Source organism: Carassius auratus, unplaced genomic scaffold (assembly GCF_003368295.1).
Source record: "Carassius auratus strain Wakin unplaced genomic scaffold, ASM336829v1 scaf_tig00005214, whole genome shotgun sequence".
Classification (NCBI taxonomy): Eukaryota; Metazoa; Chordata; class Actinopteri; order Cypriniformes; family Cyprinidae; genus Carassius; species Carassius auratus.
This window is the reverse complement of record NW_020523638.1, coordinates 2,120,089-2,144,604: the sequence shown is the minus strand read 5'-3', so window position 1 is coordinate 2,144,604 and position 24,516 is coordinate 2,120,089. Positions and strand designations below refer to the sequence as shown.

At 36.0% G+C, this 24,516-nt stretch overlaps 1 protein-coding gene across 1 annotated transcript in view; it reads left to right on the top strand.

Annotated features, from left to right (window-relative positions):
* The first annotated feature begins 23,586 nt into the window (after positions 1-23,586).
* The window catches only part of LOC113070746 (transmembrane protein 132C-like), a 196,396-nt gene continuing 195,466 nt past the window's right edge, over positions 23,587-24,516 (top strand). The window contains exon 1 of the mRNA XM_026244168.1: positions 23,587-24,418. Within this exon, the coding sequence (XP_026099953.1) occupies positions 24,373-24,418 (46 nt within the window). The 5' untranslated portion in view covers positions 23,587-24,372. The remainder of the gene's footprint in view (positions 24,419-24,516) is intronic.

The window sequence follows — 24,516 nt, the reverse complement described above, 5'->3', positions numbered from 1 at the left end:
GTTGAATGAACAATCAAAACCCTTATGGTACACAAAACTACATTTCTCTTCATTCCTAGCAAATGATATAAAGGACATCAGGAAATGCCACACTCTTTTAATAAAAAAAGCTTAGTTCCATACAGTTCCATGCAGTCATGAATCCTGGCAGAACCATGGGTATTCCAAAAATATTCCAAAATTTTAAGAAAATATTAACCCATATCTTGTCTAGTTGTGGTTTTATTCAATCACTAGCATGCACTCTAGTAATGGATTATGTTGCTCTTTGATTTTCAATGTGGGCATAAGAGACAACATGCACAACTAACATAAAATGCAAATGGTTTGGGTGAATAATTGTAAAGAGACAAAATAAATACATAGAAATTTATAAACAAGCGAAAAAACAATTAATCTCTTTAAACAAAAATAAATTTCTCCTAAAAGAAATTAAATAAATTAAAGGAATCTAGAACAATTGAAACGAACTACCCCAATTATTAAGTGTGGCCTAGCCATCACAAGCAATTAGAACAACTTCTTACAGTTTACAAGAAGTTTGCACGGTGGAATCTTATGATCATGCCATTACAACCATTAAAAACATGCAGAATGCATATTACTGTTGCACCTGTTGTTCATAGAGTTAACCTTACTGGTAGGCCCAGTCTAATTTTTTTAGAATTTTTTACGGCATATTTAAAATTTTGGCTATTCATTATGAAAACTATTTCAGGTTTGGGTTGGGTTCGGTCTCTTATAACAGTCCCACTCGGGTCAGGTTAAGTTCGAGTTTCAGTTTAAAGCCCATGCAGACCTTCACGCAGGGGTCCGATATCATAGGTCCGATATCAAAGTCATCTGCTAGCACAGTGATTGCAATGAGCAAACTCAGTCCAACGACAGGAATCCAAGAGGTAATTCAAACTAGACATGGCAGAAATGAGGAACGAGGGCATGGCATGGCAAGGACAGACGGATGGACAGACCAATACTCTAAGGTGGCTTTTACACTGGGCTCGTTTGCTGCATTCCGAGTCCGAGCGTGATTGTTCCTGGCGTCACCCACAGTGCTGGTCTGCTTTCATACTCAATAGTTGTATCGAACCCAGGTGCGTTTGCAGTCACGTTACGTCATCATAAATGCACACGGAAAACAAAACGTGACTGAGCATAGTTGTAATTTTTTTGTTATTTTGGTGCAGTTAAGCACAGTGAACGACAACTGCATTTATGTTCATTGCATGGTGTAATATCAATGTTCCCCTGTCACTCATGGTTCTCATGTGTTGAGGAAACAATGACATCAACAGTTTTACGCATGAGTGGGATACTTCCTGAACAAGTGCGCACATTAGTCCATGTTGCTTGCACATTCACACGAACTGCACCACAGTTCTGGAGCAAGCGAACCCAGACCACCCTCTCCAAGTAGTCTCGGGTTCGGTTCCCCAGAGCGCACCAGGGTCCAACCGTGCCCCCCATTCTGCACTAAACTGCCAGAGTGAAAGCCCCTTAAAAACTACACAACAATCTGACAATGCCGAGCAAAATGCACAGCCATTTAATAAGTGAGCTGATGAGCCACAGCTGATGCTGATCAGTTTGAGACAGATTGAGCCAGTGATCCTATGAACCATGACATTTAATGATCCATCATGTAGGCTACATCCAGAGGCTTTAACACAAGTCACTAAAAATTTAAATTTAAATTCAGTAAAATTTCAGCTTTATAGTCCTTGCTTCATTCCTTCCAAGAGACAGAGACAACCAATGAACAAGCAAACTGTAGTTTCCCAGAAACCTTTGCTGCAAACACATAGCATTAGAAAATACACAATATTGATCAATGGAATGGTTATGTCATATTTACAACATGCATCATGAAACACAAAACAAAATCCCAAATATGCACCATATCTGCCACTATAATCACTCAACATAGAGAACTGGATAAATAAAAATGTGTTTTATCATATAAATGATGACAAACTTGACTTTTAAGCAGTGTCAAAGCCACCTCCAAATAAATTAAATAAATGAAATTGAACCCCCAGCCAAATTCTATGACTACTGATAATGATAATGAAGGATAATAAGTTTTATATCTTTTGAACAACAGCTTTAAACACTGAAAAATAACATTCTACTTTCAACCAAAATCACTCTAATAACCAAGCTTGTATATTACAAACAATGACTTTTTATTTATCTCATTGAAGATAGTGAATTAAAATTAAACAGATGTTCCATGTTGTCATTGGAATAAAATGATCTATCATGTTGCTTTTTTTTTTTTTTTTTTTTATTTCCCTTGTGCTTACTAATACCCAAATCAATTACATTTTCATTAGGTTTATTATGAGGTTCAGTTGGACTAGATGCAATCAGGCCTGATAACTGCCAGTAAAAACAGCACTTGCATTTTTTTTTTACAGCATCCCAAAGAAGTCTGGGAAACTCAGCACATTAACATTCCTTCTCAAATTCCCCAAGAACAGCAGTTGAGAGGAGGCCTAACTTCAGGGCCTGGGCAATTTGCAATAATTGAGGGAAACAACTCTTGTACTAGAAAATCCTAAAGGAGAATTACTGGTCCTCGGCCTAAAACTACCCTTATGAAAAATAATTTTATTCAAGTGTGCTATTAATATACTTCTTTTAAACTAAAAATAGGAAAGTATACTTATAGTTTACTTTTTATGTACTTCTCAAAAATGGGCTTTATATACTCCTCATAAATATACTTCAAATGTAATTTAAGTAGCTATACATGACTTACAAAATTTTTTAATATATTTGAGCTAAGCTCCTAGAATCTGTTTTCAATATTACATAGTAGAGGGTGCTAGAGGAGCGGCAATCCACCTGTCACTCAAGTGGTCATGCCCTTAATTATGCAAAATGTAAATAATTTTTAAAATAATATTATTTTTTAATAATATTTAAAAATGAAAATGGATGAGTTATAAAAAAGTACCCCCCTCACAGTTGTCATGAAAGGCAAAATTAGCTATATAGACAAAAATCATTTTAGGAACCAGGCTGTATACATGTTTTTTGTGGGGGGCATTTTGATATGGGGAGTCTACGGGACTGACTCCCTGTTGCAGCCGGCCTCAAGCGGCCAGTCGATGAATTACAGTTTTAGTCACTTCCGTGTTGGCTTCATGAGAGAGAGAGCGGGAGGTTGGCGCTCGAATCTAACCCGATCATCTGACATGAAACAGCATCAAAATTGTAACGTTATGGAATAAAATAACCGATGAAGAGATAATAATTACAGTCAAGCTTTGGGGTGTTGATCGACTCGATCTATGTTTTGATTATCATTCTGAATCCAATTCATAGTCTTTTTTCAGCTTTTTGTTCAAAATGTTATTTCTTTATTTTTTTATAAAACATTCAAATGTTTAAAAAAAATAATAATGCTTGAAGCTTGAATAAAATGTTTTTGTTTACAAGCAGATTTCTTTTTTCTTTCTTTGGATGTTTCTTATGTTCACATATTCATAGAACAAAATATATACATATTACAACCTAAATAGGGACATAGCAGTATACTTAAAGTATGATGTAAAGATCACTTAAAGAAAACTCATGAGTATACTTGCAGTATAAAACTACTAGACTATAATTGAATTACAAATAATTAAATTAATAAAAATGTGTATCAGTATACATATAAGTTCACTTTTAGTATAATTGTAGTACAAACTACAAACATAGACGTAAACTAGTAGTGTACTCAAAGTTTGCTACTGTTATACTTAAAGTATACTTACAAGGAAAGTGGGCCAATTTAGTCCCAAGGAGCACTGAAACAGTACACTTACAAGTATACTTCTAGAACACTGATATTTTTATACTTGCTATTTTCACAGCACTGTATTGTAATTTAGAGCCACTGGTAGTGTTCCAGAATCTTTTTAGGGTGCAAGCACATGTGTATCTATGGTTCCAATCAAAATTATTCAACCCCCTTGACCTGCAAGACAATCTGCTGCCCTGAACAATATTTAATGAAAACATTTCAAGGCATCATGAAGCTATTGTAGAAAGTTTAATTCACATTTTAGTAATACAGAGTAAAGTTGATGAACTGTTTTATAAAACAAAACAAAACACCCACAAAAAAACAATTGTCTTTTAACATTCATTTATATTCAACTCACAAAAGCTACATTGTGTAAAAAAAGCTCATTTGCAAATATAATTGGTTCCCACAATTCCACTGCCTTCTTGAAATTATACTTTTTTTTTTTTTTTTTTAAATGAGGTTTACATCTGGAGTGAATCAGCCCACTCCAAAAATACTCTATGACTAATCCTGGAACCAAGAGTCAGTATATATGGATTGTTTGCTGAAAAGTTCTTTGATCTTCAAAATGGCCCAATACTTCAAAGAAGCCACAATGTCCATACAGTACTACTGTCAAGATTTCTTCTTACTTTTAACAGTAAAGCACCTTCATAACAAGACTTGTCCACCTCTATGTTTGACCATGGGAATTGTGTTCTGCTCATAAGCAGACAATCAACCAGCAAAACAAAACATTTCTGAAGACAATTACCTATTGCATCTTTAAGTTTAAGATTGTTTACTGCTGCTTTTTGAAACTTAAATGGGTTCATGACATGACGATAAACCAAATTTCCCTTCATCTTTTGATATGAGGTCTTTATACACTTAATAGATCTTGCTAGTTTCTTAGCATAAAGCTGCAGTCCATAATAAGTTTTGCCTCTTTGTTGCATCTCTGTTTGAAAGCCTGCAATTGCAGCTATTTGCAGAATTGTCTTCTTTACAGATACTGCACTTTGTGAACCAAATAACAGTTTTCACTGAAGAATCTCATCTGAACAAATAAGTAACAACTTCCACTTTGTTCTGGTCAACTGAGGAAAGAAAGCATTAAAATAAATTGTGCTATCAATTATTACTGTTATACTTTTTTTTTTTTTTTTTTTTAAATCAAACTGCCATTTATTCCAGCTGTTGTGGGAAAAGGCTATAAACGATCCTTACGTGCAATATACATTAGCCGGGACATCTTCTTTATGTTTAGAGATGTGACGTAATGACACAGAGCCACGCTCGAATTTCCCTACTCAAATTAGACAACTTTATTACTTACCTTTGTGAATCGAGCTAAAGTAAGGTGATAGTTTTGAACACTGGCTGGTTATGTACTTGCTCCAAAATGTATTTAGGATAATTTATAAACAAAAAAGTTATGGAATGCTGTAATATAAAAAAATAAATATATTTTTTTGTTTATTTTTTTCTGCATGAAGACTTGCTTTTGAGGTCACCACATAAAACCGATGCAATCAGCAATATTATTGATTGTAATGATGCTGTAATTTTGTCTGAGGATTTATTGTCTGAGGATTTATTGAAATAATTACTATTTTTATTTTGATTAGAAATGTATTGGGGCATTTTTCCCTGATAAGGTTCAGAGCATTTTGCTTTCACTCATGTTTCCTGATCTTTTGCATCACATTTATCTGTTATTTTGAAAACTTCCATAATCCTTTCACAGTAACCTTGATTCATAATGTAGTGCAGGGGTCATCAACTATATTTGTCAAAGGGCCAGATTTTTTTCTCTGCAGACACTGTGAGGGCCAGATATTCGTAATATAAAATAGAATTCGAATTGTATCCTAATATGTTATTATTTGATATACTAATTAATTCTAATTCCAAATTTATGTTGTTTTTTACATATTACCTGTACTGCAGCAAGCCACCAGGGGGCGATAGCGATATTTTAGGGTTCATTTTTGTGAGGCTGTCAAGCTGTCCATCACTGTCACATGTAGGTAGTTTGTGGAGAACACTAGAATAAAGGCCTTCTGAATATATTTGAATGAAAAATGGCACTCTCAAAGAGCCTTAAGCAAGAAGTTGATTCAGAGAACCGTAGTTTTAATGAAGAATGGACTGATAAGTACGTATTCATAGTGTCTGTAATTTTTTCTTTATTTAAATTTCGTTTTTTCTTTATTTAAATTTCGTTTTCTTTATTTACATTTCGTTTTTTTCTTTATTTAAATTTTGTTTTCTTTATTTAAATTTCGTTTTTCTTTATTGAAATCTACCCTTACTGTGCCAATTTGTTAGTCAGAAAAATATTAGACTAAATTAAAAGTATTGCTTAATTTAACAGACCGGTGTGTGCGTTTTATATCACTAGTTCAGTGTCCGTTCTTGGAGCATAAGCCCTGCCCGCGTGAGGTGTGATATGATAAAAATATGTTCAGTCCCTCTCTCCGAAGCTTCGAATAGTTCATGTTCATTACTACCGAAGCTTCAAAGCTCAAAAAATGGTATTCGGACCAGCCCTAAACCTTTTCCTCTTACAAGGCTATTCCTGAATTCCGGATGGAAATCTCTGGCGGGTCGCCAGTTGACGTTGCATGATGTAGTGCATATGTGATTTATTTCATTACTGCAACAGATGCCGTTGCTTTGGTGATGTTCTTGTCATGATTAATCTAAACTGAGTCAGTTTGACTCATTCATTAATTACTATATTTAGCATGATGACTTGTGGTTGTTATAGCTACAAACATCTGTTTGTGACATTGTATTGTAAAAAAGTAGGTCACGTACTGAAAATCTCATGGTTACTGAAAAGTAACATCCAAATCAAACTGCTCTTTCCGAAAAGAGAATGACATGTTCTAAGCATTTTACATAACTGTAAATATCATTGTGCAGCTGAATGTCATATAATTCATAGTACCTAAATGATACTAAATGTATAAAATGCACACGTGTTGGTTCAGCTGAGTCCCTCATGTGCCGGTGCTCATGAATGTGAAGTAGACACACAGACAGTCTTCCAGTGGTGAGACAGTAACAGAGTCCTGCTGTCTGTCCTCAGAGTCAGGAGTGTTAAGTCACCTCCTCTCACAGCTGAGACACACTTTGACTCATTCAGATATGAGTAATTGTGTTTGAGTTCATGATCTCTGACTTTTGATTTCAGATTGTGGTGTCTTGACCAATTTTATTACAGCATGTGCTCTTGTTCCCTCTTTTCTGAAGAGGAGACATGGCACATGAGACTAGTTTTTCTCAGGACAATCATCTGAGAGTCATTTGATCTCCATATTCTCACTGGGGTTTAGGAGAAACTACATGGCGTTACAGTAAAGGCTTTCTGACACTAGATGGCAGCACAGTTTGATTTTGTTTTACAGTTTTACAGAAGGCTATACAATTTGTAAATCAAAACGTCACTGAACTTTGTATTAAACGTCACAGAATTTATGATGCTTTAAAATATTTGCTGGTCATCATTATCCTGATTTTCTAATCTAGATTTAAAAATGCATTTTAACGTTTTTTATAGGCCTGTGTCGTTCTGTACTACTGTAAGTGATGAGAAGAAAATGGTATGTGCTTTTAATAATGCACATGATATTTTGCTGGTAAGAGGTTATTTATGGTTCTGCTTGTTTTTGCTCTAAACCATACTTTCAGAAAAGACTTCACTAAATAGTATTGATAATCTATGGCACCTCCTCACCCACAGAATGTAGAGCGTCTTCTGATTTTTGATAAACTGCATTTAGAACTGAATTAAGATATATTAAATATAATACTAAAAAGGAATGGGGGAAAAAAACGTGAATCTGTTAAACAAGTTGTCTAGACTGCTATTCAACATTATGAACAGCTGGAGCATAGTGGACACTTTATTGTTAATACATTTGGTTCATTGAAAAGTTATTTTTCTTACTTCATTTTATTATTCCATATTCAAATTTATATTCTTTTTTCTCAGGTATGTTTTATTAATTGTTTTCATTGACAATTAGCTTAATATAGTTGTATACTTGACCTATAAAGATAATATTTCAGCCAGAACAGTTTTGAGAGCATTTTTGAAAACGTCCATAATCCTTTCACAATAACCATAATTCATAATGTAATGTACTGGATGAGTGATGTATTTCATTACTACAACAGATGCCTTTGCTTTGATGTTCTAGTCATGATTAATATAAACTGGGTGTGGACACATTTATAGTTTGACTCATTCAGATAATACTATATTTAGCACGATTATTTTTTGCTGAAAGTTTTTTTAATTATAAAAATAGACTATAACTGTGACAATTCATATTACTACATCAGACAGAAAGCAATTACAGTTTGTAACATATATGGTTCATTCCAATATGTTGATTTACTATCAGTGGTGTTCTTTTTTATCTTTTTATACATCAAATAATCCTAAACAAAATATCATAGGTTCCAAAAAAACATCCAGCACTGGTAATAAATCAATATATTAGATTTATATTTTGAAGGATCATAACTCTGAAAACTGGAGTAACAGCTGATGAAAATTCGGATTTGCATCACAAAGTAAACTATATTTTAAAGTATGTATTATATATGTAAAAATAACCTCTGACACAGAGAAGAGAGAAAACTCCTCACATGACCGCTAAGTTACCGAACATCTGAACAAAACGAACCAAATGGACATTGACAGATCTTCTTCTGTCTGCACGTGTATTTCTGCAAGCGTAAATATTCTGGAAATATCATTATTAATTGTGTCTAGGCATATGGGGGTCGGCTTGTGACACATAGCAGCCACAACAGCATACTGGCAAATTATTAATAAGCTTTTTTTTTTTTTTTTTTTTTTTAATTCCCAGATGCATGATGAAATATCTCGATTCTCACATTTCATAGATTGTTATTAATGATAATATGCGGTGGTCAAGTAGCCTAATTATGTAATTTATTATAAAACCCTGTCTGTTTACTTAAGTAACAGATATAGGTGTCATGCCATAACATATAATACGGCTGACTTTATATTACATGTGAATTTAACATTGAAAGTTAATGTGATACAAAAACTGCTACTAACTAAGCTTTCATTGTTCAGAAAGAGAGCAAATAACATTTACATTATTAAAGATCATTTTCACTGACAGTCTAGAGTTCAATCACTCTTAGAAACTCCCATTAAAATCAATGAAACTGTTAACACTGTGAAATCAATATCTTATTTGTAGATTCGTACACACATCTGCACTTTGTTGTTTCTGACGAGAGAATTCGCCAGAAAGAGGTATTGAGTCAGTGAGCAAGTGAAGGGAGCACCGGCATTTCAGCGATGATTCAGCTGAACACCTTTGATTGGCCAATGCTTTAATAAGCTCAACAGAATCGTGTGTGATTGATGAGCAGTGCTGTAAAACGCATCTGTCTCTGGCTCAGCGCCAGCAGCAAGCGATCCCAGATTGAGCAGCTGATGATATGACTCGCTGAACGTACTCACGCCGGTGCTATTATATATATATATATTTTTTTTTTTTTTTGTCTTTTGGAAGCTGCATTCCGCTTGGTTCCCTTCTGTTCTAAGTCACACGTACAACAAACTAATGTCACAGTGGTATCGTGTACTGTAATCGAATGTAGCCCAAGTTATTACCTGTTAAACAGTAGACAACAGCACACGCGGTGTTCAAACTGATTCATGAACCGATTCACTCGTTTGCCAATTGGCCTTTGAACGGAGTTGACTCAAAAGAATGAATCATTCGCGAATGAGCATCGCTCACTTCTCATTGTTCAGAGAAAAGTAGACGGCGTGTTTGGAATAAACTGAAGCATTTATAACATTTATTGCATTAAGATAAAGTAACGAGAGGAGCGTTGCCCACAGTAACGAAGTAAAAGTACAGATTTTTTTCCCAAAAATACTCAAGTAAATGTAACGAAGTAAATGCAACTCGTTACTACCTACCTCTGGTTAACATAACTGTAAATATAATTTTACAGCACTGTCTGAATGGCATTTTCAAGATTTGGATGGAAATAAGCTTTTATTTTAGCACCAAATCATACTTAACATTTAATTCAGATAATGCCGTTTAAATAAAATAACAGTTATAATATTTAATAATAAAGCATTTTAAAAAGCTGTGATTTATTAGTTTCAGCATCACATTATTTAGTTTTGTGTTAGGGATTCATGCAAATTGAATGGTTCCATGAATCTCATCTCATTGTAAATCTCACAATTACAATATTCCCCTTGATTTTGTTTTAAAGTAATTTCTAGTTTGTGTGTATTTGGGATTTGCTAAATTATGGGGACCAAATCACCCACAAAGATAGTGTAAGGCATGGGCTTTAGCTGCCCGTGGGTTGATGTGAATAAAGACGATGGACTTGAAAATATCGACGGCTAGTAACTTTTTAAGTCCTTGAACTGGAGAGGAGAGCAACACTCGTCTCCGTGTCTTCCACACTCTACTCTCTTTTCCACACTTCCCTTCACATTACAAGATCCTCCTTCTTGGAGGACGCAAGACCAAAATAAAAGCCCTTTGCAAAAACATGCAGAAACAGAATACAATGAATATTAAATAAACAACTTCACAATAGTAATACATCTTGACCTTGTTTGGACATTGGACATAGTTTTGGTCTCCATGAGGATTCAAGCTTATAAATCAAACATACATTTATAAGCTGTATAAATGTATCTGCAGCTAGAGAGTGATTGGTCGCAATGACTGCATATCTATGCTGGCATTGCTGTGCCAGCTGTGTGGCAATGGAGCGGCCCTGATGCTTACAGGCTCTTTGAAGAAGAGACACGAGAGGAATCACTGGAGACTGAAACATATTTTTCTGATGATACCTCCCTTGTCACTTCCTCAAAGGTCCTCGTTGCATCAACAGTTTGAGTGATAATTCTCCCACATTAATGCACAATTTACTCCTGCCTAGAAGACAGAGGACTGTGGTCACAGCTTCATGTTGTTCATGCAGCCTGTCCAGCATGTAGAAAACTGATTTCCAGCGGGTTTCTGCAGACTGGATCAGCCTGTGTTCTGCTATTTTCATCTGCTGTTGAATAGCCCTAAGCTTCTCTGTGGCCTTATTGCTATGGTGAAAAAAATGACTGCATTTTCCCAGGATCTGCACCACTTCAGGCACAGCTTTTAGACCGTCCTTTACAACTAAATTCAGAGTGTGGGCAAAACAAGGATAATGCCTCCACCCATCCTTGTGTACTGCAGCCACCACATTTGCCCCATTGTCTGTCACAACTTCCATCACCTTATCAGTTAGGCCCCATTCATCTGTTATTCGTTTAAGTTATGAGCTGATATTATCAGCAGTATGCTGTCCATGGAAAATCTCTATAATAGATAGATAGATAGATAGATAGATAGATAGATAGATAGATAGATAGATAGATAGATAGATAGATAGATAGATAGATAGATAGATAGATAGATAGATAGATAGATAGATAGATAGATACTTTATTTATCTAGAGGGAAATTCAAGTATCCAGTAGCATATGGAACATACATGGATTAAACCTATATTAAAAATAAAATGAACTTATAACACAGTAGTCACAGTAAGCAGTGCAAATGGAGTGTAGATGGAAGTAAAGAATACAAAAGGAGGTAGAAATTGTTCTTTTGTCAATTGTCCTCTGTGTCATGACTATGAGTAATGATGACCAGGGGGACGAAAGAGATCCCTCTAAATTCTAGATTCTTGGGAACTCTTGAATATAAAAAAACTCAAGCCTTTACAGACGTGAATCACTTTCGCATAGTCAGTGATGACGTGACTATCACGCTATCTCTCTCTTCCTGGATAACTTCTGCCGCTGCTGCCAAATGACTCATTGAAGTCTGTCTTGCCCTAGCACCTTGCGTCTTCTCTCCCTGGACCTCCTCCTCCTCAGATCGCCGCTTCATTATGTAATCTTATTCACTCTTATGACTTATCCTCAGATGTTTAGCGAGATTTTTACTGTTACCACTGTATTTCACTCTTTCCACACACATCACACACAGAGTCACTTCTGACTCTACAGCTAAAAGACATGACTCTTTTTGTGGTCAGCCATAGTCACTCTGCAGTCTGCACTCGTAGTGGGAAATTAAAGGGCTGCAGCGTCACAGAGCCGCGGTGCACACACAACTGACCGGAGAAAGGAGAAGTAGGTCATTCCCCTAACCAGATAAAATTAGACTTCTCTGCTGACAGCAAGTAACTTATAACAACATAAACACTCAATCCAAATTACTGAGCTTAAATATCAATCTTTTTATATGAGAATTGATACTAGAGCAGGAGGCGTTGGGATCGTAAATATCGATACTTTAGTATGTAATACATTATTTCCTACATTATCAGTTGCTAATGTATAATATAGTTTTCTGTGCAATAGTCTTACCCCTCAAAACATCTAGTCTTTAGTCCATCTAGTAATTCAATGCAAAATGGTTAATCTAGTTGTCACAAACTGCCAAGCACAAGCACAAATTATTATTAGACTTTTTTTAATTATAGGCATGAATTGTGCAAGTGAATCTTGACTAATGAAGAGACTGTAGATGATAAGCCAATGATAAACCATTTCTCTGAAATAACCTCATCTTCAGTTGGAAAGCTTATACTGTATAGACAGGGGACAACACAAGAGTTACACATTCTGAAAATGGACTTATTTTCATCTATGTGCCCATATTTCTTTTTCCTTTTCTATATCACAATGACATAAAGGTTTTTTTATTGTTATTTTTTTGGGTCAGACCACTAGTAAAAGTGTAACTGGGAATTCTATCCAGTCTCTTTCAATCAATATCCCTCATACAGTAATGTATAAATGTGTTCTTTTGAATTGGATATATGGATATATACTGTAAGCATATGGCATACTGTTCAATACAGTAACTGTCATCCAAAATGTTGCCATAGTTTACATCAGAACATCCCTCCAGAGTAAACTGTTATACTGACAACATGACTAAGCAATTTGAATGTCTTATCCGTAAACTATGACACAAGGCCTTGTCATTCTGATGGCACCGACATGTTCATTGACACAGATATTTATTTTTGGGAGATGAACTAAGGATTTTGAGCAAGAGACTGGCCTTTGCAGGTGATCCATTGTGTTTTGCTATTTGTAAGAGTTGTTTTGAGAAATGCACTTACTGTTTTGCAAATCTCAAGGATGATTTGAGAAATGTATCAAAGTGACTGAGAAAAACGGTATTACAGTATAAACCATACTTTCAGAAAAGACTTCACTAAATAGTATTGATAATCTATGGCACCTCCTCACCCACAGAATGTAGAGCGTCTTCTGATTTTTGATAAACTGCATTTAGAACTGAATTAAGATCAGTTCTTAATTCTTAATAAAAGTAATCATTGATGACTCTTCTTTAAATTAGCTCGCAACATTGCACATAATCATATAGCCTAAAGTCTGTAATTCTGTACAACAGTTTTTCTTTTTATTTGCAGACTCATACACAAGCAGCCTGCTCTTGTGGTCTTGTAAAGTAATGTAATCTAATGAGATGAGATGGTAGATTTATGTTATTGCCGGATCATCTGTTTGGGGATTTCGTTTGGTGTCTCTCCACAGCTCTAAGCACACATGCAGCATCTGCTCTTGAGTACTTTACTCCCCTAGAGGAGACATTTGATTCTCAAACACATCCATCTACAGATGCCCTCACACTCCAACAGACATTCATTTGGACCTCATCAGCCGGGGATCGTGGGAAACCTTGGAGATGTCTCAAAGCCTGAGAAGACTAAAAAATAGTAAATAGAAAATTAATAAAAAGCAGAAGTAAGAAATCTGGTTGACTGTAAGTTACCATTTGTGGTGAAAGATTAGATTTATTAACAAGGAAGTTAATAAAAGTTAATTAAAACAAGTAATTTTACAGCAAAATCTATAATAAAAGTTATGAATTACCTTATTATTTTTGACAATAGAGACAATAGCTGTTGTCTCTATTAGCAATGAAACAATAGTAATGGATTTTTTCAATAAAACAATTTGCAATAATACATAGTAAAGGGAATCTGATGCTTCCATGGCAAATCTTATTTCTTTATATTTTATATAAATATTTTTATTTAAAAAATTGTTTTGTTTAAATAAAAAAGTACACAGAGTACATGGACAAAGAGCTAAGTGTGTGTGAGTCAGTGTGACCTTTCCAACGTGATTATTTTAGATGCAAGATGTGCATTTGTGGTTAAATAGTATATACATTTAAATTTGTTCAATTGTTTCACTAGATAAGACCCCTATTCCTCGCCTGGGAGTGTGTAAAGCCCTTTTAAGCTGCACTGAAACATGAAAAACCTTAATTTTGACAGAAAGACATGAACATATTTGATGACATTGGGGATGAGTAAATTATCAGGAATCTCTGATATACTGAATAATTACAGTGAATCTAGCCCTGTGCATTGAATGTTGTGTTAACATTCACTACAATTCACAATCTTCCTTCTCTTTTCTTTTTTTTTTTTAATTCACACCTGTCTGTATGTTGAGGAAGATCACATTCTGATGTGTGTCTGGGTTTAATTATTTCAGCGACAGTAGCAGCAGAAGCCACAAACCTGAGAGAGTTTGACACACACACAGCAGGGGGACAACTCAGACCTGAACATCAACTGTACGTCACAACAAACTGTCATCTCTCTCATACACTTCTGTTTCTTTATTCATCAATTTCCCTACGCTTGGGCAATATTTTAAAAACAACAAAGCTACAGACCAGCAGAGGGCGAAAACGGCTGCTGGCAAATGGCAGCTTGGTTAGATAGAGATGCCTACAATCCACAGAGTCTCACATCCACTGTGGAATTTGGTGGAGGATCGGTTATGATCTGGGGGTGCTTCAGAATCAGCACATTTCTGTTTGTGAAGGGCTCATGAGTCAATTCATGTACAAGGTTGTCCTGGAAGAAAACTTGCTACTTTCTGCTCTAACAATGTTCCCCAACTCTGAGGATTGGGTTTTCCGGCCGGTCAATGCTCCAAGCCACATAGCCAGGTGAGTCAAGGTGCACGTGTGGATGGAGGACCACCAGATGAAGACCCTGTCATGACCAGCCCAATCTCCAAACCTGAACCCTATTGAAAACCCCAGGAATGTGATCAAGAGGAAGATGGATGGTCGCAAGCCATCAAACAAAGCCGAGCTGCCTGAACTTAGCACCAATGTGAAAGATGCGTGGAAGCTATGAAAATCATGGTTATTCCACAAAATACTGATTTCTGTAAGATAACTCTTCCTAAGCTATAGAGAAACAGTATGGTGTTGTTTAAAATGAAAATGAACTTGTATGCTGTCATTTTCTGTCAATAAATGTTCTAAATGACAATGTTTATTTGGATTTTGAAAGAAATGTCAATAGTTTGTACAATGAAACAAAAATTTAAATTTTACTCACGTACTGTACATATAAAGGTTTAATCTCTCATCCTCTTGTTTTTTTTCCAAAAATATATATATATTTTTTCAATCAATGCAAGCACTGAAGTCAAAATGATTTTGTTTGGAGTCACCATCAAAACAACCTGCCTCCTGATAGAGGGTCCTTCCATTAAACACACCCACACACACACACACACACACACACGCGTACGTTTGTTTTTGTGAAAAGTGGGGACATCCCATAGGCGTAATGGTTTTTATACTGTACAAACTGTGTATTCTATGGCCCTTCACCAACCCTACACCTAACCCTAACCCTCACAGTAAACTTTGTGCATTTTTACTTTCTCAAAAAAAAAAAAAAAAAAAAAAAAAAAAAAAAATTCACTCTGTATGATTTATAAGCGTTTTGAAAAATGGGTTTATGTCCTCAAAAGTCACCCTCTCCTTGTAATACCTGTGTCATACCCATGTCATTATACAGAGTTGTGCCCTGATATGTCACAAAAACAAGAGCACAAACACACACACACACACACACACACACTTTCTCCCATTGTGACAGAGGAGAGCAGGACATATGAGAAGTAATATTTGTTGCCACAGTGATAAATGTGGCCATGCAGAAGCTATGATTACCTGGGTATTGGGGACTTTAAATGCACATCCATTAGACCATTGTTTAGAGCTGCTGGGCTCCGGTCTGCCTCCTTCATCAGAGAGAGAGATGAGGAGCAAAGGAAACCGGAGAAAACAAGAGGTGTTTATGTGACAGAAGTCTCATGTTTCATTTTTAAAGAGGGCTGTCATAGCCACATGGTGATGGGTCTGTTTTAGTTTTTTTTTCTGAGATACAGAAAAAAAGGTTTTTCATGTGGGTGATTATTAGAGGCACAATCTCCTTTCTCTATCCCATTCTCCCGAGTGATCAGCCATTATAACCTCAGCCAACGGTAAAGCGTAGAAGAAACAAAGAGCAAACCCTCCTGAAATTACTGCATTGTTGAACTACACACATAAAGCATTGAATAAAACTTTGTTAAATAATTCTTTTAAACTCACTGTGGAAAAACAATCAATTCCACTTATATTTGTATTGGCATAATCCTGGACGAATTGGATTTAGTGGTGAAAGGCGGTGAAGTTCACCTTTAAATCTCACAAAGGAATGAAGCAGTAAATACACTCGGTGTTGAGCTGAGTTTTGTCTCATAGGGAGGATTGACATTGAAGTAACTATTATGGGATGGCGGGGGCGAAAAAGCCGGAGAATGGATAAAATGTTATTCTTTAGGTGCCGGATTTATCAGTTTGTTGGGTGCAGCCGAGATGTCTTTTAGTTGGAATACTGAATGGGCAACTTCAGGCGGAATTTATCAGTCACCAAAAAAAGTCCTAGAAAGTTAAAGTGCGCCGTAAGCGGGTCTCGACCTCTTCCATTTCTATAATAAAACTGAAAGATAGAAAGAGAGAGAGAGAAACAGAGGCAGACCAGCATGTTCCATTATCTCCAGTCAGAATGACCCACCTGCCAGTCAAAGTAATGGACTGTGAAAGAGAGATTAGAATGAGGTTATTTTAGGAATGACTCTTTAAAGAGCAAAGTAGCCCAAGACCTACTGTACAGTACAGAAGAATCAAAGAACATTTTACTTTACTCAGATTTTACTTTCACTCAACCAGATTTGACCACTAGAAAACAATTACATACCCATGCACTCGGTATAATGACTAATCGCTAACGAGATTGCAAGGAGAGAGATTTTTATTTAAAGGAGGGACTGCTTGGGGAGTTTTTTTTTTTTTTTTAAGTTTGTTACTCAATGTCTTTTTCTAATACGTGCCTTGAACTTGGATTAGATATTCCCTTAGGCCTACAGTATATGTCTGCAACAATTTCAAGTAGACACAACCTTTTTAAAAACAATGAAATTAAGTTTGTTAGTGCTAATGGAACTTGGTAACTTAAGAAACTAAGTTAGTAATCTTATAACTAGTGATATAAGGCTCTCTCTCTCTCTCTCTCTCTCTCTCTCTATATATATATATATATACACAATTTTATCAAGATTGTATTTACTACCCAGCAAACACAAAATTCTCAAATTTTTCAAACATTTGTTTTAATTTGATTATTTGCAGGAACCATTTTCAGAGCATTTTCAGAATTTTCCTTTTCATGTTTTAGTTGGAATAATATAAACTAGAATTCCTGGCATGTTAAAATGTTTTTATTTTATTTATTTATTGTCTACATATGGACAAGTAACCTAGGTCAATTTTCTTGATTTTTAATTTGCCAGTATATATATATTTTGTAATATAATTCATTTTAAATATATTAATATTTTTTTATTATCTGTAACACCATTAAATTACATAAAACAATTTTAATAATATTTTATGAACAATTCACAGAAGGTTTTCTCCTAGTTTTTTTTTTTTTTTTTCTTTTTTTTTTTTATGAATGAGGCCCATAAGCCTTATTTCTTGAGGTAGCCCTGACACAGGCAGCCATTCAGAGTAGTAATGTATTCTGACAAAATAAAATGTCCTCATGTCAGTGGCCTGACAGACAACTACTTGCTCTCAATATTTGGTTGTGGCTCCTGTCACTTTGGTTATTGAATGCAGTTGTCACTCTGTCACCTGAACTGTGTATGAACAGAACTGTTTAGCTTTCTACACAGGACTGACAAGTGCATGCTGTGGCTGTGTGAATGTAGACAAGGTGTTCAAATCTCTGAGGACTGTGGTGTGTGTGTGCGTGTGTGTGAGTATCTTGTGTTAGTTCTCTGAAGGTCACCTTCTGCTTCTCTGCTGTGGACAAGCAAAAGAGCACCACTGGCAGGGGATGATAAATAAATATAGCTTAAATGGGACTCCAAATGGGCCACAGTTATCTGTCTTTACCTGGCGTGTGTGCGGATGTGTAGTCATGAGGTGTGTGTGGTCTTAAGTCAGGTCTGTGCAGTTTTTATTAGAGCTGTAATAGATCAGATACTGACAGCAGAAGTGAGATGGTGTATGACTGATGCATGAAATCCTCATGGAGAGATGAGATAAAGAGGCTGAATAAAAGTAAAGACTGAAGGACATTACCGTTGACTTATAATGAAGTACATGAATTCTAAACTGTTGAACTATTTATGCATCAGTAAGCATGCAACTTTTAACTGCAAAACTGCAGGCACAATCTGTCAAGGTAAAGAGCAGGACTGACTTTATAAAGCTGCCCAGAATTTTGTGGCACAAATGTATAAAGCATAACTGGATTGCAGGTGGTATCAAAATAGAGGGTTTGTCATAGGGATTAATGATACTGTAAATACTTTTATAATGTTACAAAAGATTTGTATTTCAAATAAATGCTGTTCTTTTGAACTTTTTATAAATTCAAGAATCCTGAATAAAAATTGACAAGGTTTTCACACAAATATATATATATTACTGCATTAGTTGATTTTGTAATAATTACAAATATTAATTTAAAAATTTACAAATATAGCATTTAAAACTACTGGCTGTAGTTTTTGTATTTTTTTATTTTTCATTAATTTGTATTTAGACAAAAAATGTGTAAATACTTTATTGGTTATCAACTGTAACATAATTACTGGCTTATCAGTATAAAACTGATTTTTAATATCAGTGCTTTTGACTGAAATACTGGATATTATAAAGTAGTACAACTGTTATGAAATCACCTCTTGTGTGATGTATGTCCTGGTGAAGTTCTAGTCTCGGGAATGAACATGCAAAGCCTACCTAATACTTGAAACAACTCTTGGTCTAGAACAGTGGTCCCCAAACCTGTCCTGGAGGACCCCCTGCCCTACACATTCGGTATATCTCCCAAATCAGACACACCCAGTGCAGTCTCTAATAAAGATCTGAAGAGTGGAATCAGGTGTGTTAGATGAGGGAGACATACAAAAGGGGGGCTCCAAGACAGGTTTGGGAAGTAGAATATATTGAAATTCCAGATGTTGCAATATTAAGTTTATGATATGAATCTAAGCACTGCAAAACACTATAAATTTTTCAATGTCCTGCCAGAGAGCTGAACATGCATCCAAACTGTCGTCAGTGACAAATGACATAGTGTTTGATAAAAAGCTGATGTGTACTGCACTTCCAGCAAACTTCAAATCAATATGGTTTTCCTCAATACGGTCCAGACACTCCATAGCTGTCAATGTAAATATTAAAAACGTTCACACACAGAACAAAAGGGCCTCTGTCGTAACAGAATAGAGTTAATATCTTCAGCAGCTGTCTGGAAGTGGTCTTGTGGAGACCCTCACCCAGGAGCCGTGTAATTCTAGAAGCAGAGGTCTGATTTCTGCTGTGCTAGTGAGCTTATGTCATTATTATAAGTTTGGCAGATCTCATTAAAGTACTTTACCAAGCATACTGAACTGAAAATAGTTTGTATTGTGATTTCTGTTTTCATGTTTTCAATGACTTTTTAGTTTTAGTTACAGTTTAGTTTTTCATGTAAATATATATATATATATATATATATATATATATATATATATATATATATATATATATATATATATATATTATACATTATTCATTTTAGAATTCATATATTTATACTTATTATCAATATAAAATATGAATAGTACATGTGCATCTCCAAGTGTTGCCTACATGTCCTCATAAAAACAACTAATGTTGCTTTCTATCAGCTTTCAGCTTTCTGGACTACCGGGAATCTTTTAAACCTTGCTGTTTCTAGTCTGGCACAACATACTCTGACTGACAGCCTGAAGAAAAGGCCTCTTCTCTGATCTCAAGCTTTATTCCCTTAACATTAACAATCTGATGAGTTTACCAGCCGATCTGAGACCCATGCATGCATGCACTCTGACCTCCACAGTTCATATATATAATAGATCGCATATGAAGACAGAAAAGTACATTAGGTGGATTTAAGAATAAGTGGTAGTGGAAACATGATCTAGACGTGAGGAAAGCAGCCAGGTAGAGTGAATATAAGTCATTTAGATGGCTTCAGGGGGGATAGAATGCAATCAATAGGGATTTATAATTGTCTTTAGACAGCTCATGACAGTTTGAATGGATGATGGCAGAATAATGCCACATCTGAAGAGAACTTAATCTCTGACTCCCAGCATTCTCAGCAGGATACAACAGTGTTAGTGTGTCTGTATTTGTGCATGAGCATTTCAGTGAACATTCAAGCTCTTATTTTTTATAGAGCAGTCCTCCTGTGTGCTCAAGACTTTGTGTATTCGCCTTTTGCCAAAAATGTGAAATAATAGCGGAATGCAAAAGAGCCAAAATTTAAACCATATCCGCTGTTTGTTGTGTGAAAAATCCATTTCAAATCCTTTTAGTGTCTTAGAGTGAATACATTCTCTTTTCTAAATAATTCTTGAAATGGGTTAGAATGCGTTTAAAGTTCACCGTGAGTTCTATTTCCATTGTTGTCTATTGCAGATAAAGATGTGTAAACACATTGTTAGACAAATGTCTCCCTCTGTAAAGACAATGCTTTTCAGCAGCCTCAAAAAGCAAATGAATCCTTAAGCCACATGTATATGAATATACTTGTGGCATTTATTTTAATCAAAGATAGCACTTTTTTCACGGAAAACATTTCATAAACATTTTTTATTATTTATAATTATGGAAAGATAAATAATACAAATGATAATTTACTTACCCTCATATCATTCTAATCCCGTATTAGTTTATTGTGTTGAACACATCTTTTTTTTTTTTCCATGTCTCCAGTGTTTCTGGGCCATACAATGAAAGTAATTTCGGCCCAATGTTGTTTGGACCCCAACAGTTATCTTTTTAACAAACATCATTTGTTGTTAATAGAATGACATTCATTCATTTTCAAATTCACACATATGTTTTCATAAATGATTTGGAGCCACTTTGTTGCTTTGATATCCCTTTCTGATAACATTTTAGAAATAAGGTCCCATGAATTAATGTTAGTTAATGCATTAACAAACATTAACTGGTAAAACTTACGGACAATTTTTGCATGTATCTGTAACACATTTACTAATAAAGATTGATTAATTATTTTTTTAAAGTATTTTTTCATTGTCATTTTAACTAATTCTGATGACCTAGTGTTTGAGTGTTTAAAGCTGGTCTGTCAGTCTCATCTCCTGGCTGGTTTCTGAGGGGTTTTGGGAACTTTACTGCTGGTCAGGCATTTTAGACCATCTTAACCGAGCTAAGACCATCTTGGTCAGACTGGAAGACTAACATGAACCAGCCAAGACCAGATGAAAACAGGTTAGACTGTGTCCAGTGCATTCACACTATCTTCTATCTTCTGTTCATTTCAGCTCTAATGAAGTCAAGGTGATTTAGCATCAAATATTTCTGTTCTGAGGGATCCTGCAGCACGCTATTTAGTAAATAACACCGCTGTTCATTTAACCCAACCTGCTGATCCCCAATCCCCTTTTCCCGCCTCTCATCTGTTTTTCGAGTCGCGAGACATCAAAGGCCCTCATTAACAAATGGAGACGCAAAAGACTTACATGAAAGCCTGATTGTAGATGAAGCAGCTGATTATAATTGCATTTTGTATTCAGTCGTTTTTTCTCCTCTCTTTTTTCTAATCGGGCCGACTGCCAGCTTTCTTTTCTATCATTCGGTAATGTGGGAGAGCATTCTCATTAGGATTCAAGCGGGATGCTCGCTAACTTAATTAAGCATAAGATAGACATGCGTATAGATGCAATCTGATCTCAATGTGTGTGAGCCCACGTTTAGCCGGCGTTCAAGGGTTCTAAAAGGACGTGATGATGCTGTGATGGCAGGGAAGCGGGGTATCTTGTCAGCTCTGTATATTTCTGTGCTGCTTTCTTTTTCAAGAAGGTTTATGGGGAAGTAGCTAAAGGAGTGTTCCACGTGGGCTCTATTGAGTAGCTTGTTGAAGATGCAATTGCTACTTCTTCTCTTCCTTTCAGAGGCAATCATCACTTATTTATGTCTGTCTCAGATATGTAGTACTGCCTCTTGATCAGTGTCTAGGAACCGAACGTTTACACATCTGTTATTGCAGAAACGTCTATTTACTAGAAACTATATGATTTAAAAGATGTGGTAAAAGAGGAATTGTGCGTAATGTCGTATAATGTTGTAAGCGCATTGTAATGCAGCTGCAGTGCGGAGGAGTTGATTGATTGATGCCTGAACATTAACTCAGTATTCCACAGTTTTTATCTGACAGCTTTGATGGATGTTTTTTATAATAAACCCAATGAATCTGATAAAACCTGTATTGAAATGCAAAATAAGTACAAAAACATTCTGCAAACGGCCTACCAAGAAAGCTTCTTGTGCATCGCATATGAAACTGATCAATCCTTGTAAACTTTTGTTGGCATGACATAGCACACAACACAATGACTTCTAGAATGCAAAATTAGTTTCAGAATTAGACATTAGAGGAAAATGTAAGCAACTCGCTCCAGAATGAGCTGCACATATAAGCCTGTCATCTGTTCAGATCATGTCACAATTCTCTCCTTCTGAATGAGAATCAGAAACAATTTTTGTTTATGACACAATGCAATAATCAACGTATTATTTATTTATTTATTTTACAGTTTTGCATATACATATTTTGTTTTTCTATGTTGGTGTCGACTTTCCATCACCTATTGTTTTTTTTTATACAGAATGGACTGATAGTTTATGCTCCTAAATCTAATCCTCACACTCATATTTTTGCACTTTTAGGTTTTCATTAAGACATTTATTAGGTTTATTAAGCCATTTTTCTCACAGACTGTTGACTGGTCTCCACATTTACTGTAGGTAATTTCAGACTTGACTCTTTTTCAATGGACATATGCTCTCCTAAATATAAATAAAACCATAAAACCTCATCCACACGCGTAAATGCACTTTGTGCCCACAAGGAGTCGCTATTGCTTTAGGGTGATTAAAATTAGATTATAAATAACCATATTTATTGTCACTTATAATTATAGTCAAATCCGTGTTAATGAACTTCTGCCATGCCAAATTAATGTTTCCTTACTTACATACTTAGGAACACAGACAGACATGAACTACCAAGAACTTTCATCCGTGTCTCCAACTTTTTATTTCTCAGGGCAAAATTATCTCCACTGCTATGAAGAATCTGAAATGTGTTATGATAGCTACTGTCATGTTCAGGGAAAACATATTAGCAAACAGGTCTGTGGGGAGCCCTTGATGTTAGCGTTGCGCCTCAGGTGATGCTTTAACCCTGCGCCTCAGTTTGGACTCGCCAGTGTCTGCGCGTGAGTGAGAGGAGAGGAGAGGAGAGGTTGGCGCAGAAAGACCTCTTCAAACCCACATGCACTCATTTTTAAGCACACGTTAGCTGCTGGTATTTGATTTCTAGGTGTTGCTGAATATCAGAAGAAGCACCATCTCCAGTGGAAAGAAACCAGCCAATTGTTATTCTTCATCTCGGGTTATTCTAAGCGACACCCAAGATGTGGAAAGCGCAAATGATGCAAACGAGCGCTTGAGCAACTTTTAGGATGCGCAGGATAATTCCGCATTAGAGGATTTAAAAGCGGATACGGAGGAAACGCGGATCCTGGCTTACGCATCGCGCTTCAGGAGGAAAAACCCCACAGAAACGCCACCCAACCCGCAAGACTTCACCAGAGAGACTAAAGTGCCAAGGAACGGGAATTAAACTCACTCACTGCTCCCTAACACACAAAGATCGCAGACTAAGCAGCTGGATACAGCGACGCATGGGAACACACTTCGGATGTGAGAAAAGAAGAATATTTGTCCGTCGCGCAACGAGGAGAAACAGCGGCATCCTTCACGATCTTGACGGAGTCTATAAATCCAAAATAATGCGTTACCGGGTGTTCATTTGACCTGAAGTAAAGTAAACCGACCCCGGTGTGAAGTGAAGAACATTATGATGAATGCTTCTGAATATCCCCCGAGAGCGATGCTGGAACTTAACCGCGCAACTGTGTGACCATCTATCTATCTCTCCGCGCGCAAACGGAACCGTTTTCACTTTTACTGCCCTTCCGTGTCATCCAGTAAGAAGTTTCTCACAGGTCGAGAACAAACATGTTGCGTCTCCATACTCTGCATTTCATTGTAATTCTGCTCAGAGGTAAGCTAAAGAGAGGGCTTCTGGCGTTTTCCATCTGCACCTTATATTAAAGTGCTTTATGGCACTGTGGGATTTCACTATAGCTTAAGATCTAAAGA